Below are 13,165 nucleotides of genomic sequence, written 5' to 3'. Positions count from 1 at the left end.
GAGCACCGTGCAGCGGGGAGATGGGACGCAAGCAGCAGGTTGCAGCTGATGCTACAGTACTCCGGGCTCTTTGTGCAGGTATGGACGCGTTGGAGCACAGCCCAGCACCAGCTAAGGTACCTTCCATGTTCATTTACAGGCGAGCTTGGCGAAGCTGGCCGAAGCTCTGGTGCCCGCGCATGTGCTTCCAGGCCTCACACGCGACGGGAGGTACCGCTACTTCCCCTATTATTTCTCCGGGCACGGAAAAAACCCCCGACTGGGTGCTGAAGAAAAACCCAGCCTGCGCCACGCTTTCAGCTGCCCGTGGGTGCGAAATCCAGGCCCGGCCGCCCGCCCTGCGCACATCGCTTCGCTTCTGACGAAGGTTCTTTGTCGCTGTTCAGGACCAGCACCACCAGCACACCACCACCACCTCTCCCCCAACTGCTCCAGCTGCGCACAGCCGATTGTGCCCTGCCCTGCTGAACGACGACGTAATGCTGGGTCCCGCGGCGCTACGTCTGGTTGGCTGGGCATGCCGCTCGTGTGGCTCCAGGCGGGCCTCCCAGCCGCGACGGCGGCGGCGCGCGCGCCGAGCGGGGGCGCCGGGTTCAATGGATGGTCTGCCAGCAAGCAGGGCATTTCCTTGCTGCCGGCGTCTGTCGCGCTGGCGCGCCGCGCGAGCGCCCGGTTGCTCGGCCTGATCTCCACGGTTTTCGTCACTGCATCTCACCAGGTCTAACCCCTCCTATCGGGTCGCGGCGGCCGCCAGTGGGATTGGCCTCCCCCCAGCCAGGCTTGCCAGGGTTGGTTCAGGTCGGCTGGCGAGATCGTCTGCAGTGCAGCAGGGCAGGGGGGAGGCCTGGCGAGCTCCAGCTCGACTTTTCCGGCTTTGGCAGTCGCCAGTGGAGTCCCACACCCCCCTGCAAGCGTCGCTGGCTCTCCCGTCCCAGCTCGTGGCCGGCCCAGCCATCCAGCCAACCAGCCCAGCTGGAGCCCCTGGTAAACTGGAATGACCACGCTCCTTTCGAAACCTTGGGAGTGTTCGATCGACTGTTGATGGCATCATGGCATCGCTTGCCGTGCCGGAGCTGTGCGACCGTTCTCGGGTGCCTCGCCCTCTGGCGTTGATGCAGTGCGACAGGCAGGAATTCCGGGCGGCAGTCGTCGGGCCGGGCCAGACACTCCAATTGAGGCCCGAGGCACAGAGACTGCTGGACGACCAGACGGCTGTGGTATTACTGATACCGCCTCGTGGAGCCACACGTTTCGCTTAACTTGAGTCAATGACCCCAGGGCGGGATGATAAGGTAGCCCCTCCTTGCCCGACCGCGGATGTACGGAGTACAGAGAGAGAGAGTACTGTACGAAGCGACAAAACACTTGGTCTTGCGGCCGTTCGTGAACAATTCCCTCTCACAAATTCTGGTCAAGCCCGTTGCTCCGATCGCTCGCCTGGAAAAAGCTCCAGGTGCAGGCAGCTTTCGCCGTGGAGACGGCTCGCGCAGATCGTCATGTCCAGCTCTCCTCGTGGCGCCTCCAACCGCCTGGATCCGGCAGCGCTTTGCGCGCCAGAGGCTCGTCCCCGCCGCGAGGTCCCATCTGGCGGCCCCGCCGGGCGAGCGATTGCCGAGCACAGCCCCCCGTCCGTTGTCCGAACCCAACCTGCCGGTTTTCGCGGCGTGCGGCAGGCGTGCGACGAGACACGGGGGTGGCCAACTGTTGCGTGGTCCTCGAGATCACCATCGATCGCCAGCCCAACGTCGTAAGATGCCTTTAGCGCATGAGGCTGCACGGCTCGGACACGTCACATCGACACAGACCGACGCACGTATTTGGTGATGGGTTTCCCTATGCTTCCTTTGCCCTCCTAGCTATCCTCACCTTCCTTACAGCAAAGTGAATGACTGACTCGGTGGTATCAAACATGACTTGCCTCCCTCCACGATCGACCATGCTGCCCTCAAAACGCCGCTGATTTGCAGCTTACATACCAACAAGATCCATGAAAACCATGGAAGCCATGGAAGAGGGGGGTTGGAAAATGGACAATGCGACACGGCTTGCTCCGAATGCAAATGAAAGCAAAAAAAAAAAAAAAAGCAAAGAAGAAACCGACCAACTCCAAACATGTAATGAAGGGCAAGGGCCGCTGGCCCAAATGCTAGAACCCGAAGCCGTCGTGTTGGTGCACGGGACACCGCCCCGGGTGGTTCACAAACCACGCCGATATGCATGCTCGGTGGAAGCGACAGAGACACTCCAGACGGGCCATTGCCACGCCCACCGTAAACTCTTCCAGACAAATCGTGCACTCGGCGTCATCAATGCAGTCTTTCTCTGTCGCCGCGTACGAGTACATCCCGGTCCGCCGTGGTGCCGGTAGGGGCGCCTCCTCGTCGTCTCCGTCTCGGGGCATCGGGCTGCCGTACGTGCTGTGCGCTTGGATGCACATAGTAATGTGAGACTCTCGCAGCTCTTCGAAGTCCGGCAGCTCCCGGGACGGCAACTCGCGGTGACAGATGGGACACTCGTCCTCCTCCGCAATTTGAGGAGGCGGAGGCAGCGCCCTTTGACGGGATGAAGATGGGCCCTCACCGAACGAGCTATGGCGGTGTCGTCGCGAGCCTGAGGGCGTGCTAGATGGGCCAACGGCGAGTAGGCGATCAAGCGGAGTTGGATAAATCACGCTGGGGCGATGATGACTGGATGAACCAGCGCTTCCTCCGTGGGGCCCACGAACCTGACCTGTGTAAGTATACGCCTACAGTCATACTCCCAACGCTGTGCCCTTACCATTGTGATGCTCCTCGTGCGCGGAGAGTAATACTGGTGGACGTCGCCACTGCGGCCACTGGCAAAGACCGTTCCGTACCTATTGCTGGCGGGTGGGCCGGCGTACGTACCGCCCATAGTGCTCCGAGAACGCTGGTGCGAAGAGCGCGGCGAGGCACCAGCCGAGGATGTCGGGCTCTGTGGCGGCGCCGTGTTTGGGTCTGGTACGCAAGGGTTGCACAGCCGGACCCGTTCTCCCCCAGAAGGCCCATTCACGTCAAAATATCCTGCCCCGAGGCCGTCCAGTAGTAGGCTCGGAGGCATTGCAATATCCGACCCGGGAGGCCGAACGATGTACTGATGAGGTATGATAATGCGGTGTGGGGAGCACGAGTTGCACACCACCCGTCCACACTTCCTGGAATCGTTGTCAACAGAGCTGGGTCAGGAGAGAGGTTGGTTGAGATGTGTGTGGACGAACCGGCAGTGATGCTTGCGCACGAAGAAGCTAAACTGAGTATGACAGATGGGACAATACGTGACCTCTGCGTCAGGCTGCCATCTAGGGAGCACAAACTCTGGGGACTCTTGTCCGTCGTTGCGCGGTCGATGTCGGCGAGGGACGGGTGCGTCCGGTGTCCGGTCACGCGGGGCTCGCGATCCGCTCCCTCGCCTCCGGGTATCGGAGTCGTCCTCGAAGCCATAGGAACCCGCCCTTCCGTCACTCTGCCAAGCTTCCCTGTAGCCGCTGGTTGAGCGCGGGACATGATCGGGCGAGAGTGGAGTTGCACGTTGTTGGGAGGCGGTCAAGGCGGTGTTCGTCGTACTGACCATCGAGGAGGTTCGAATAGGCAGGGAAAATGTGCTGTGCGCCTGGCTGCCAGTCGCACGAACTGCTCCCTCGGCGGCCGAGGCGGTCCGGGACGACTCTGGAAGCTCGTTCGGGTTCTGCTCGCCATGTGATCTTGTCCTCGTTTCGTTGTCGTCTGCCGCGGGACCATCGATAACATTTCCAGAGCTGATCGAAGGTTGGGAGTCCCGACGCTCTTGTACCGTACCGGAGCTACCCTCTGGCCTCTCGTGATCGTTTCCGTCTCCGTCCGTCGACGTTCCTCTTGCGATTTGATGACCCGGGCAATCGAAGTAGCGGGAGCACTCTCCATCGTGAAACTCGCTTGTCTGCCAGGGGCAGCCCGTCGAGGCGGGCAGCTGATCAGTATTCTCCATCGAATCTGCATCCACGGATGAACCGTGCCAATCTTGATCTGATGTCTCTAGCTCCGCGAGGGAGGTAGGCCCGTGATGGGCGGATGGGCTCGCCATGTTAGGACATGGGCCGTGGCTCGTGCAGTCGTACGTTGCGCGGCTCCGGACGGGTATGCGGCAATGCGGCACTTGTTCTCGAGAGTCGATGTTGGTGTGTCGGAAGGGGGAAAATCGTCCGTGTGCCCGTCGCCCCGAACTTCATGTAGCGTTCAACGTCTTGTTGCACCTCGCGTCTGGCAAAGTCGGGTCAGCCGCTGCCTGGCTGTTTCGCCGGGGCATGTCGCCGCCACAAGCGGACCACTGAACCACGATGGTCGTATTTGTACTCACCGCCCAGACTCATCTCGGAGTCTGCTGCAGCCAAATAGGGGGCGCCAGCAGAAGACTGCGAAAGTATCGCGGTCGTCAAGGGACCTGGGGAAGACTGGTAGTCGGCAGGGACACGCGATGACCCCTTGCGTCACGCATGACAGCCAACGTGCTTATCGGGAGACAGCGCAGCTTATCGTCCTGGAGGTGGCGTTTAGCGATCCGGGCGGCACCAGTGGGCGAGGGGAGCCTACCAAAACTTACCTAATACACTTGCGCCCCGTCATCTGCCAGGGTCAGGCGGGGTCAACAGTGCGGCAAACCCGCCTGCTAGCGCCCTGATCTCCATTCTTCAGGCACCTAATCGGCATACTTTAATGGGATGAAGGGAGTTGCCTCTTGAGGCAACGCCTCGGGCGTCCTGCGTCTGCGCAATGGCTCTTGGCCGATGAAGGGCATATACATGTCCTTATGGCGACTCGCATGCTCGGCTGAGCGCAGCATCTTCGCCGTTCCCGTCACCAAGGACAAGAGCCTCAGAGATGCAAAGTTGCCTTCAAACTGTTACGCTAGGATATATACACTGCCCGAGCCACCCTACTCCCCGACCTCTCGGTCGTCGTTCCAGTGGACGAGGGACATTATCGGCCACTTCCACGTCCTGTGCCTGATCCTCTTGCCCCAGAAGTACAGCGGCACCCATAAGATGAGCACGCCGGCAGAGATGCCCGCCATGGCGCCATACGCGTTCTGGTAGCCGCTCTCGTTGATCCAGGGGTTCGTCTCAAAAGCCAGAAGGAATCCAAAGAGCGCTTGAATCAATAGTGGTCAGTCTTTGCACAAAGGGAAGGAGTAGTCTCTGGGCGGCGCGACTATACATTTGAAGCCCATGACGGCGAGAGTGACCTCGCCGGCAACAGGACGATAGGCATCGATGACGTAGACGAGGCAGATGTTTGCGGCCTGAGTGATGGAAAAATTCACTGCAGTTGAATCAGCAATTAAAGTCCCCCATGGGCCAGTGAGAAAAAACTCACAAAGGCCAAGGCCAATGGTCGGACATATCCAGTGAAGCTGATGCTGTACCCCAACGCCGAAGAGTACCAACGCCAGCGGAGCCGTGATGCAAGACAGAATCATCGCAGGGAGGCGCATTTCTGGCTCGCGGACGCCGCCGTTCCGTTTGGTCAGGCAGTCAGCTACTTTGTCTCCCAGCATACCGCCGGCTGGGACGCCGGCCAGTGAGCCAATAATTGCCGAGAAGAAACACAGCCCAACTTGATATGGCTGGAAGTGGTAGGCCTGCTGGAACGCAGCATCCACGTTGGATGTGACGGCGACGAGGAAGCCAATCGTGGCGGCCTGAACGAGCGCAGCCCAAAGCACCGGAGGAAGGATGATCAAACCAAACGGCCGGATCATCATCTTCAAGATATTTTCGTGGGTCAGCGTTCTTCGGAAGAGTCGAAGAGACTGAAGGTAGCTTTCCCGTTTGATAGCCGGGCCCTTTGTCGATTCGAAGAAGCTCTTGGCCGATCTCGCGGCTGCTAGCTCACCCGTCGACGTCGGAGCCTTGCTGTCGCTGCCGCTCTCTCGAGGATAAGCCGTTTCGGGAAGGGTGAAGATGACCAGGAGCAAACCCAGGCCAACCACGGCGGAGCCGACCTCGTATATGGTTCGCCAAGAGTGGTTAATCGTGATGAGTCCCGAAATGATGATGCCTGCCGCAACGCCGATAGACAGGAAGCCGGTATACGCCGACATGATGCGGCCCCTCTCGTGCAGGAAGAAGAGGTCGACAATCGAGACGGGAGCGATGGTCTCGGCGGCCCCGGCGCCGAATCCCATGAGGATTCGCCCGGCTAGGAACCCGCCATATGACTTGTCGAATATGAGCCAGACTGAGGCGGCAAAGTATATGAGGTAGCTGAGTACATAAACCGGTCTGCGCCCCCATTTGTTGGCCAAGGGCACCCAGATGAGGTTCCCTGTGCCATGCAACAGTGATGTTGTCGTGAAGAAGTAGGCAACTCTGGGGATCGCATATGACATGAGCGTGTTGTCCGCCACAGATTCGGGAAAGAAGTCTGCAGCTGTCTGGACGATGGCAATGCTCGGTCCTGCCGCCAGAAAGGTGCACATGGCCATTGTCAGGCACACGATCGCAGTGATGCAATACTTTTGCCATTTCGGCCTGTCTCGTCAGACACAAGGCTCGCAAGCCGAGGGGCCAAGAGTGCCTCACCAGTTCAGAGGATCATTAGGGTCAGACGTCGGCCTGGGAACCAGAATGAGGCCCTTGCTGTCATGGTGCATCAACCGGACGTTGCCCAACGTCTGTTTTCGCAGCTTCTCATCCCTCGGGTTCTCAACCCTGGGGTCTAGATTTGCTGCGATACCGACGTTGCCTTTGGTCATGATGACGATGTCCTTGGTCCGTGGCCCGCCAGACGCAGACCGATGGCAACCAAATATTGCGGCGTGAGACGGGCGACGAGCCTTACATTGTCACTTGCGAAATCCGTCGTACAATATATACCAGACGGGAGAGCCCGCATGGCTTGGAGGAGCTGAAAGGAAAGGTGACTCTGGAGCTGGGGTCTCAGACCGAGGTGGCTTCTAGTTGGTGGGACAGCAGGCTTATACTTGAATTATACTCACAGTGCGACGAATGCCGTAGGGGTGGCACAGCGAATGCGCACTAAAGGCTCAACTCCGATCCACTAGTATCGCAAGCCAAGAGCCAATGTATTACGCCCAGGGTCGTGTCAATGCTGGAGGTCAGCCCGTCGAAGTGGCGGCAGCTGCCGTGCCGGGTTGCGCGACCAAATAGACTCCTGTTGTGACCATTGGAGCTGTCTGCACCAGACCAAAGGCATGCGTCGTAGCTCCTTTTGCGCCCCAGGTGCAACACTACCTCGATTGAATGGATGGATGGTAAGCGGTTACGCATCCAGATTACCGTCAACTTTACCGATGGTGAGGGAACACTTGTCCGGGAGACGGCGGCCACGGGCACTTCTCCCTCCAGTCCCTGGTGTATCGTCCAGAGTCCAGACAGACGCCATGCAGCTGGCACCAGGGATCCGCCTTCTTGACCCTCCGTCGTCGACCCAGCCGCTTGGGATGTGTGATTGGGGCCAACTAGCCCCTGCAGCATGAACCATGTGCGGAGCAGAGGTGCCAGATGGGCTGCCAGATTCGAGCGCTGTCTTGCTTCGAGGCCACGCCAAGTACACACCCTGCACAGCACATGCTCCGCGGCCACGTTTTGGCGTCGACTAGTCTATGGGGAACATCGTGCAGTACGCAGGCGCCACCAGCATCCAGAATCCAGACCCGTTCTGCAGCACAAGTGCAGGCGACACAGCATGACCAGTCTGCCCGGGTCTGAGCGAATCGTCTCCGCGGCAGAGTTGACGAAAGACGCAGAGGCCAGGCAAGAAAGGCGGCTGGCGTGCCGTCTCTGGGCGCCGTGGTCTTAGACAATAGATTGGAGGCGCCACGCAATCTGGGTCTGGAACCCTGTCGACTGGAAGTGTTATGGCGGCACGGGCAGCTGCCAAGTGCCGGCGTGCTAAACTTTGAGCAGGCGAGACAGAGGAGAATGAGGCGCCGGGTACGTAGCCGTGCCATTCGCTCGCCAGCGCCATCCGAAGCCATGCGGGCGGTTCAGTCGTCTGCTCCGTTTCACCAGACCTGGCCGACTGCAGGGATCCACGCCGCAGAGGTGCTGGGCTGTTCCTCTCCAGCGACGCTTCTTTGCTCGAGAGCTCACTGCGCGGTCGACCAAGGTCAAAAACGCATGAGTGGCGCGTTCCTCGAGACCCATCGGGGAGCCCGAGACATGCGCGGCAGAGAATCCGCCCTTGATCCCCAATTTGGTACGAAGAAGCAATTCGCGCGAGAGCATGTCCTTGGGGGCCAAAAGCAAGGGACAGTACTTATGTAATCGTCGACTTGACATCGTGACTCGGCCGAGATAGTGCCCCGTTGCTGGTCCGGAGGCGCGGCAGGCACGTCGTGCAAGTAGCATCACCGCAGCTGGGCCAAACCCGTTATCAGGCGCTCTGTACTATGGCCAGTCCGTGACGTGGCGTCTGTGCCCAGGCCTGTGGCATGCAGCCTGCGTCCAGTCGACTCAACCGAGGGCGCACGACGTAGCCGGGAAGCCGGGGTCAGCCCGCGGTGCGCGGTCGAGGGTGAGACTTGAGGGTGGAAGACTGGTTCGGCCCTCACTGACGCGCTTCGTTATTCGCGATGTGTGGATCGCACGCTGTCGATTGATGAGCGTCTCCACAGCATCTTCTCCCGTCGAAGGTTCGACGCATTCGTCACCCTGATACGCGGCCAGAGCGCGGGGGCAACAAGGGGGACCCACGAGCAGCGCGCTCTTGCCCTTGCCTGCCGGGCCGACTAGTCCGTACAGAGCACGGATTCCGGGCTCGCGGCGCAAACCAGCCGATTTTGCGTGCACAGGGCGTCTTGGCAGGAGTGGTTGTCACAAAATCGCCGTGCCGTGGTGGATTCAGGGTTGTCGTCTGCCAGGGTTCAGGGCTGCGCGTGGTCGTGGTTGTCGTCGTGTAGGTCAAGTAGGTGTCGTGCTCAGTCCCTCCAGCAGGCCGCTGGGCTGGCTGAGCCGTCTTAAAGGGTAAAGGGAGGTACTTGCGTTGCAGGCAACGTCGCGTGGAGCCGCCTGGTACCCCCATGACCTTGTTAGTGCCATCGCATGGCGGCTTCCTCAGTCTGGCGCGAGCGCTTGCCTTTTTTCGTGCCTCCACCTCCACTGCTGCTTCCTCCATTACGAAGTACCTAACTCGTCCAATGTCCGTGGGCGCTGTACCTTGGTGACCGTCTCGTCTCATCGCCCAAGCTTCGCTAACCAGAAACACCCTGACATGTGTCACTTACAAACGTCGTCTCTCTCTACAGTCCTTGAGGCACTCCGTCCCGTCGTCTCATCCAGGCACTCACTTGGCGACGCCTTGCCTGCCTCGACCTAGCTTTGCAGACGGCCCACGGCTCCTGCCGCCGCTCAGCGTACCTCGTCCATTTCCAAGTCCGTCTTCGGCCTCACTTCCCCCTTCATCCGAACGACCCTCAGCCTCCACGCCCGCCTCTGTTTCACCACATTCGCCGCGTAACACCCCCGATCTCGAGCCCTCATCTCCAGCTGCGCGGCGCGCGGCGCTACCAGGATCCCCCGCCACATCAGCCGGTTCATGTAGGCCTCAAGACGTGCCGCGGCCTCCGGTCAACCACTGCCGAGCCTTGGAGTCGTGGCCCCCGACTCGCGCTCCTCCTTGGCCGGCGCGCCGCCATTCGCATCCCGCTACGCGAGGGGCTTCGCAATGGCCGGGCCGTCCCTTTCCCACATCCTCGATCCTCCCCAGCCCATCGCCCACGTCACCGGACTCGACACGTCGTCCGACTTTCCTCACCACACTGCCCTCGCTGCCGCCGTCCCCGTCCCCGTCCCCGTCCCCGTCCCCGTCCCCGTCTCTGTTCCTGTTCCTGGTCCCGGCACCGGATCTGCTGGCAACTCTCTTGGCTTGACGCCTTCGCAGCCTCACGTCGTCCATGCGCCTATGCACGGCAATAGCTCTGTCTCGCCCCCATCTGTGCCTCCAGCCTCTTCTGGCGCTGGTGCCGCTCTGCGGCCGCCGCCAGACCAGACTCCCACCCGGCATGGCACGGCCTCGTCGACTAAGAGCCACGCAGGCAACAACTTGTACGCCTGTCGCGACTGTGGACGATCCTACTCTCGCCCAGAGCATCTGGTCAGGCACGTCCAGACGCACACCCTCGGCCGGCGTTTCGTATGTGAGATATGCCAGAAATCGTTCGCTCGTAAGGATCTCCTACGCAGACACGTCGCAAACCATGACAACGACACGCCGCAGAAGCGTCGCCGGACGACATCGTCTCCAGGGGCTGGGCGGGTTACGCAAGCATGCCGGCCCTGCGCCGTTGCTCGCGTAAAGTGTGATGAAACGAAGCCATGTCGCCGTTGCGTCAACCGAAAACTCTCGTGCGTCGCATCCGAGGCGGGCTCAGCAGCTGCCATGCATTTGGTCCACTTGTCAGCCACCGCCCATACAACCGCGCGCGAGCCATCTCAGTCCAACACCACCGTCGGGGCCGGAGACGCTCCAGACTCATCCTCCCCGGCGTCTCTCGGGCAAGGGCGGTCAGTCCCTAGCGTCTCAACCTCTGGCCCAGAGGCCACCACCACAAAGAGCACACCACTCTCACAGTCAGCATCCTGCCAACTGGATGAAGGGCGGCTCTCCACACCGGACACCGGCGCCGACCAAGGCAAGGCATTGATCCATCTCACCCAGCTACCAGATGCTAACATTGCGGCAGCCAATGCTCAGACATATCGCCAGGCGTTTGAGCAAACTAACGCCTTACCGAATGCCATCATGGATATGAACAGGTCACCGTTCTTTGACTTCCTGCGAGATGTGCTGTATGAGCAGCCCCTTGACGCACAGAGGATGCCCGATTCTCAGGGGCTCGCCGTGCTCGACTTTTGTGATAATGCGAATCTGGAACTCACTGAAATAGACTTCGGTCTTCTTGATCATTGGAACATGGACGGTATGGCCGAGGGAACGTTGCCGGCCCAGGATGTCGTCACGCACGGAGAACACTCTGCCGAAATTGCTCAAATGCGCCAGAGTTTGGTCCAAGCATGGACCGAGTCGCCATGGCGCTGGGACCCCAAAAACAACGATACTGGATATCAAGAGCAAGGCCTTCTCGCCGTACCCGCGAAGGAGATGTCGAGCGCTCAGTTCCAGGAGAGCCGGAAGCGGCTTGAGAGGGTGGTCGCAGAGAAGCTGGAGCAACCTACGAGAGATCGCGTTCTCGCCATACTGCTCTCAACATGCTACCAAAACGCAGCCACAGCCAACCGCGTTGCCGCCTCATTCCCCACTGTTGAAGTTATGGACACGTTGGTGCACATCTTTCTGGCGTCACAGGCTTGCCAAGTCGACGAATGGATACACTTTCCGACTTTCAGATTGAATGAGCAATGGCCCGAATGGGTCGCGATGGCCGCCGCAATGGGAGCCTCTCTGACGCCAGTGCCTACCCTCCGCAAGTTTGGCTTCGCCGTGCAAGAAGCAGTTCGTGAGTGCAACCCCTTTCACGCTCAACTAAACGCTGTTCTGACTGCTACTCCACAGGCATTACCATACCAGGCCGAGTATGGACAGGACAACTCCAACGATGCGCCACGGGTCTCCGCTGACATGTCACTAGTTTGAGGAGAACAATACAGCCATTCAAAGGCTGGGCCTCGTGCAATCCCTCATATTGCTCCAAGATCACGGTCTTTGGAGCGGGAATCGACGGAAAATGGAAATTGCGGAATGCCATCTCGTTATCCCAGTGACGGTACGTATGCCAAGCGCCCTTTGCAGAGCGGCCTGATCTCATCATTTGTAGATGATGCGTTACCGAGGGAAATTCCAACGATCAAAGTACCCAGTTACTGCAGTTGACGTCACTGATGAGGGCGAGGTCCTTGAGCAGAAATGGAAACATTGGGTGGAAATGGAACAATGGAAGCGGTACGTCCTTGCGATAACGTACGTGGAGCGCCGCCGTCTGACTGACGGAACAGGCTCGTGTTTCATTGTTATATACGCGAGGCTCAGACGTCCATGACTACATTGACGAATCCGTGCCTCTCGTACTCGGAGCTCACCCTTCCGCTGCCGGAATCGCGGGACCTCTGGTTTGCGGAGAACGCTCTTGAATGGAAGAGGCGATACCTGGAGAAGAACGCCGGACACCAGAAGCGACCGCCATCGGTCGGCGACCTTTTCCACGACGTTCACCTACTGACGCAAAACCACGCGCGGCTTGACGTACAATACTCCATATCCATCTTTCTGCACGGCTTCTGGGCACTCATACTGGAGTATCGACAATTGAGCTCGGTTCACAAGACTCGGTCATACGCGAACAGTCTGGGAGGAAACCCGAACCTGCTCCTCGACTCCCGTCACCAGGAGTTGGTAAAGGACCTGCAGAGCTTTCAGCTCATTGCATCTGGGTGGCGGGACATGTCGCCACGGGAGCACTTGCTCCTCAACCTGCTCATGATGAACTTGCACGTGTCTCTAGACGACATGCAGCTCTTCTCAGGCAAGGAAGGCGAGGATCAAGCGCGTCGGATCTACCCAGTGCTGCAGCAGTGGGCAACGAGCTCGGAGTCGCGGTCTGCCGTGTGGTGCGCGGCCCAGGTCTTGCGATACGCACGATACTTTCCGCAAGATCACCTCAAGGACTTTTATGCCGTCGCTGTGCACCACGCGGCCCTGACCTTGTGGACATATGGCGTCGTGGTGCGGGCGTTGCGACGGCAGCGAACGCCCTCGCAGCATCAGAGCGAAGCCATCTACCTAGATGGCTCTGATTCGATAGCGATTCAGCGGTTCATCGGTTTTGACCAGGGGCGGCCGCTCATCAATGCTCCCGCTGTTCGAGGCATGGTGAGGGAAGCCTCGATTCACGATCCGCGAGCCTGCATGGAGATTGCGCAAGACGTGCTGCGGTCAAACTTTACTCGCGGGCAGGAGCTGCCACCTCTAGTCGAGAATCTTTGTCAGATCATCCAGCAGTTGGGGGCTGCGGCTTGGGCGGTAGGGTTGGGTTGAGTGACGGCTCTGCGAGTCGACGGAGGGCCATGCGTCATGAGGGAGCATCATGAGGGTGCATGCAAGAGTGCCGGCAGTAGAGCGGGTCTTTCAAGCGTCCGATGGACGCCGGGCTCGGCATGTTTGCGCCCGTGCCCGGTACTTGCATATCAATG

General features: G+C 59.7%; 2 protein-coding genes across 2 annotated transcripts; one reads left to right on the top strand and one right to left on the bottom strand.

The window, feature by feature from the left end:
• Window positions 1-4,929: 4,929 nt before the first annotated feature.
• On the bottom strand, window positions 4,930-6,750 carry PLICBS_002769 (uncharacterized protein; the record flags this gene model as incomplete). The annotated part of the gene is made up of 4 exons (XM_018322473.2): window positions 4,930-5,144; window positions 5,211-5,315; window positions 5,370-6,526; window positions 6,578-6,750. The coding sequence occupies 4 exons, from the start codon at window positions 6,748-6,750 to the stop codon at window positions 4,930-4,932; spliced, it is 1,650 nt and encodes a 549-aa protein (XP_018179953.2).
• Window positions 6,751-10,760: 4,010 nt separating this feature from the next.
• PLICBS_002768 (uncharacterized protein) lies at window positions 10,761-13,010 on the top strand (the record flags this gene model as incomplete). The annotated part of the gene is made up of 5 exons (XM_018322471.2): window positions 10,761-11,475; window positions 11,532-11,551; window positions 11,608-11,742; window positions 11,794-11,918; window positions 11,972-13,010. The coding sequence occupies 5 exons, from the start codon at window positions 10,761-10,763 to the stop codon at window positions 13,008-13,010; spliced, it is 2,034 nt and encodes a 677-aa protein (XP_018179951.2).
• Window positions 13,011-13,165: the final 155 nt, after the last annotated feature.

This window comes from Purpureocillium lilacinum, assembly GCF_023168085.1.
Source record: "Purpureocillium lilacinum CBS 284.36 DNA, scaffold_2, whole genome shotgun sequence".
Lineage (NCBI taxonomy): Eukaryota > Fungi > Ascomycota > Sordariomycetes > Hypocreales > Ophiocordycipitaceae > Purpureocillium > Purpureocillium lilacinum.
The sequence above is the reverse complement of the archived record's forward strand: the minus strand, read 5'-3'. Positions and strand labels throughout refer to the sequence as shown.